At 39.5% G+C, this 3,256-nt stretch overlaps 1 protein-coding gene across 1 annotated transcript; it reads left to right on the forward strand.

The window, feature by feature from the left end:
- Positions 1 to 271: 271 nt before the first annotated feature.
- On the forward strand, positions 272 to 2,568 carry TAS2R4 (taste 2 receptor member 4). The gene has a single exon (XM_019959592.2). It carries the CDS (start codon positions 620 to 622, stop codon positions 1,508 to 1,510), a length of 891 nt encoding a protein of 296 aa, XP_019815151.2. The 5' UTR covers positions 272 to 619; the 3' UTR covers positions 1,511 to 2,568.
- Positions 2,569 to 3,256: the final 688 nt, after the last annotated feature.

The following is a 3,256-nucleotide window of genomic DNA, read 5'->3' on the forward strand; positions in this document are numbered from 1 at the left end:
ATTCTGTTTAAATGTGGTAGGTATAATATTTCAACGTAATTACTTCAATGTAATAATCAATTTTGTAGATAGTTAAGTGGGAATATCTGCTCTGATACAACCTTTCCTTTAATTGTTGCCTTGTTTGCTCACTCTGTGTTGCCTGTTTGATGTGGCCACCCGTGGTTGTGTGTGTGTGTGTGTGTGTGTGTGTGCGTGTGTGCAGGAGCGAGGCATGGGAATTCCCACCATATTCTGAGGTTGCAATGAGGAGAAGTCCAGACATGCTGGACCAGAATTCAGTCATTTGCTTTTGATAACCTTGGAGTCTGCTGTAATTTTTCCTTCTAGCTTTCCTTCTCCCAGAGAAGTGGACTCCCAGGTTCACTTTGTTGGTTTTAATTAGGCATTTCTAAGGAAAACAGGATATGAATGAAGAAATAGTAATACAATCCTTGGAAGATTTGCATCTCAGTAAAAGCAGCTGGCTCTTAGACCACTAATGGTTCATTTGCCACAGTGGGGAAATTAAAATAGGAAATATCTTTTCTGGCTTGGTACTGGTGCCTATTTGTACATTACAATATTTTCCCTGCTCCCAGCATCAGCACCACATCTCCTGAGTCCTCAATGAGTAAAGATGCTTCGGATAGTCTTTTTTTCTTCTGTCGTTGTCTCTGAAATTTTAACTTTTGTAGGACTCATTGTGAATCTCTTCATTGTAGTGGTCAGTTACAAGACTTGCATCAAAAGCCACAGGATCTCTTCTTCTGACAGACTCCTGTTCAGTTTGGGCATCACCAGATTTTTTATACTGTTACTGAATATTGTTGTCATCATCTCTCCAAATGTGGAAAGGTCAGTCTCCTTATCCTATTTTTTTCTGTCATGTTGGATGTTTTTGGACTGTAGTAGTCTTTGGTTTGTAACCTTGCTCAACGTCTTGTATTGTGTGAAGATTGCTAACTACCAACACTCAGTGTTTCTCCTGCTGAAACGAAATCTCTCCACCAAGATGCCCCGGCTGCTGCTGGTCTGTATGCTGCTTTCTGTCTTCACCACTCTCCTGTATGTTATGCTCAGACGGTTGGCACCCTCTCTTGAATTTGTGACTATGAGAAATGGCACAGTATTTGACATCAATGAGGGACTCTTGTCTTTGGTGACTCCTTTGGTCTTGAGCTCATTTCTCCAATTCATCATTAATGTGACTTCTGCTTCTTTGTTAATCAATTCCTTGAAGAGACATATACAGAAGATGCAGAGAAGTGCCACTGTTCTTTGGAATCCCCAGACTGAAGCTCATGTGGGTGCTATGAAGCTGATGATCTGTTTCCTCGTACTCTACATTCCATATTCAGTTGCTACCCTGGTCCATTATCTCCCTCCTTCTATAGGGATGGATTTGAGAACCAAGTCTATTTATGTTATTATGTCCACCATTTACCCTCCAGGACATTCTCTTCTTATTATTCTCACACATCCTAAACTGAAAACAAAAGCAAAGAATATTCTTTGTTTCAGTAAATAGTGGGATTTCAATAATAAATGGTGCTAAAGTCACCTCAGGGGGAGCAAGATTTTCTTTGTTGGTAGTTTTCCCAATGATCTAAGAAATTCATTTTTGTAATTACTGATCTGACTCCATAAACCTTCAAGTGCCTGTATTTCAGTTAATTCTACAATATATTGTTTAGTAATATTCTAAAATCAGGCACTTTCTATAAGGAACTTGTTGGAGGCATTGCTTATCGTGTGTTTTGCATGGGCATCACATCCCTGGATCATGGAAATCACCACACTGTTCCACTGGCTACTGAAGTGTAATGGGTAGTTCCCCCAAATTAAGCAATATATTAGAGGTCACTTCATTAGTTAAATTTTTGAAGTTTAGCTGAGGAACCCTGAGTAAGGGATCAGCAATGGGTAAATGGTCATCGGGAGCCACTCAACTGGCTTAGGCATAAAAAGAGGGTACAGTGAGAAAAAGAGGAAGGGAAAGTTTCAGAGAGACAAGAGAGGAAAGAGAAACATCAAAGGAGATAGGTGTACATTATGTTAGATGTAGAAAAAAGGATCCTCAACTTGCTGAGGGACAGTAACTGCCAGGACTGAATTTCTACTTTTGTTCTGGAAAAAAGGGAAGGGCCAGAATTGATGGGTGGAGGGAAGTGACCAGCATTAAAGAAGCCCAATCCAGGATGCCTTTAAGGATCTTCAAATCTGGGAAGCCAAGTTCAGAAGCATATGCCAAAGAGTGAAATCAACACATTCTGAGTGCCACATTACAAAAGATTTGACCCTATCATGATATGCACTTCAGTAGAAAGCTGAGAGGAGTCACTGGACTGGTGGTGGAAACACCTGACCTTTGGTGAACTTCTGTCATCTCTGTTTGAATTTATGTACTGAATTTTATGGGCACGGCATAATTCTCCAGAATGTTGCACTTTCTGTTTATTTGTTTGTTTGAAACAGCAGGACTGTGGCTACAGAGGAATAGAAATCTGAAGTTGAAATACTGATGTTTTGAAATGGGATTTGGGAAATAGTAATTTATATAGTTTTTTTTGTGTGTTTACAGGATATGTAATATTTATACATCTCAAAATGATCTTATTAAAATAACATTTTCCTTATTAAAAATTATCCCAAGAAATCTCCAAATTTTACAGTTTACCTGATATTTCTCATCCCAGCCACCAGAATCTTGACTAGAGTATTCAGTAAGATTACCCAAACCAATATTTTATACTCCAAAACTTGGAGATATCTGTTAGATTAGAATCTGAAGATTAGGAGATAAAGGATTGCTGAGAGTGATTAAGCTACACTATGACATCAGAACTCTAAAGGAATAGCAGAAAGCCTGATGGACCCCAACATCTTTTCTTTTCCCCCATAAATTCATAGTTACAGAATTTTTAGCTACTTAGAATTCTGGTAGCTTTCTCTTGTAATTAGGTATTGCCATATGATTGAGTTCTGCCAATACAGTATGAGCAGAGGCTGTGTATATGATTTCTAGGTGGTGCCCCCAGAATGGGTGTTAATAGATGCTTGCCTTCCTTTTCCCCCTTCTCCTTTCCTGTGGGCTGGAACGCTGATACAGGGATTGGCCATCTTGCATCACAGATGAGGTGACGGCCTGGGGATAGTGGAGCAGATTTTCATCCTAGACTTGGCTGTTTGGTTCCTAACACTGTGGAACTGCCTTACCTTAACTCCAGGACTGTTTATGAAAAATAAACATCTCCATTCTTTTCCACTCTATAGT

Source organism: Bos indicus, chromosome 4 (genome assembly GCF_029378745.1).
Source record: "Bos indicus isolate NIAB-ARS_2022 breed Sahiwal x Tharparkar chromosome 4, NIAB-ARS_B.indTharparkar_mat_pri_1.0, whole genome shotgun sequence".
NCBI classification, from domain to species: Eukaryota; Metazoa; Chordata; class Mammalia; order Artiodactyla; family Bovidae; genus Bos; species Bos indicus.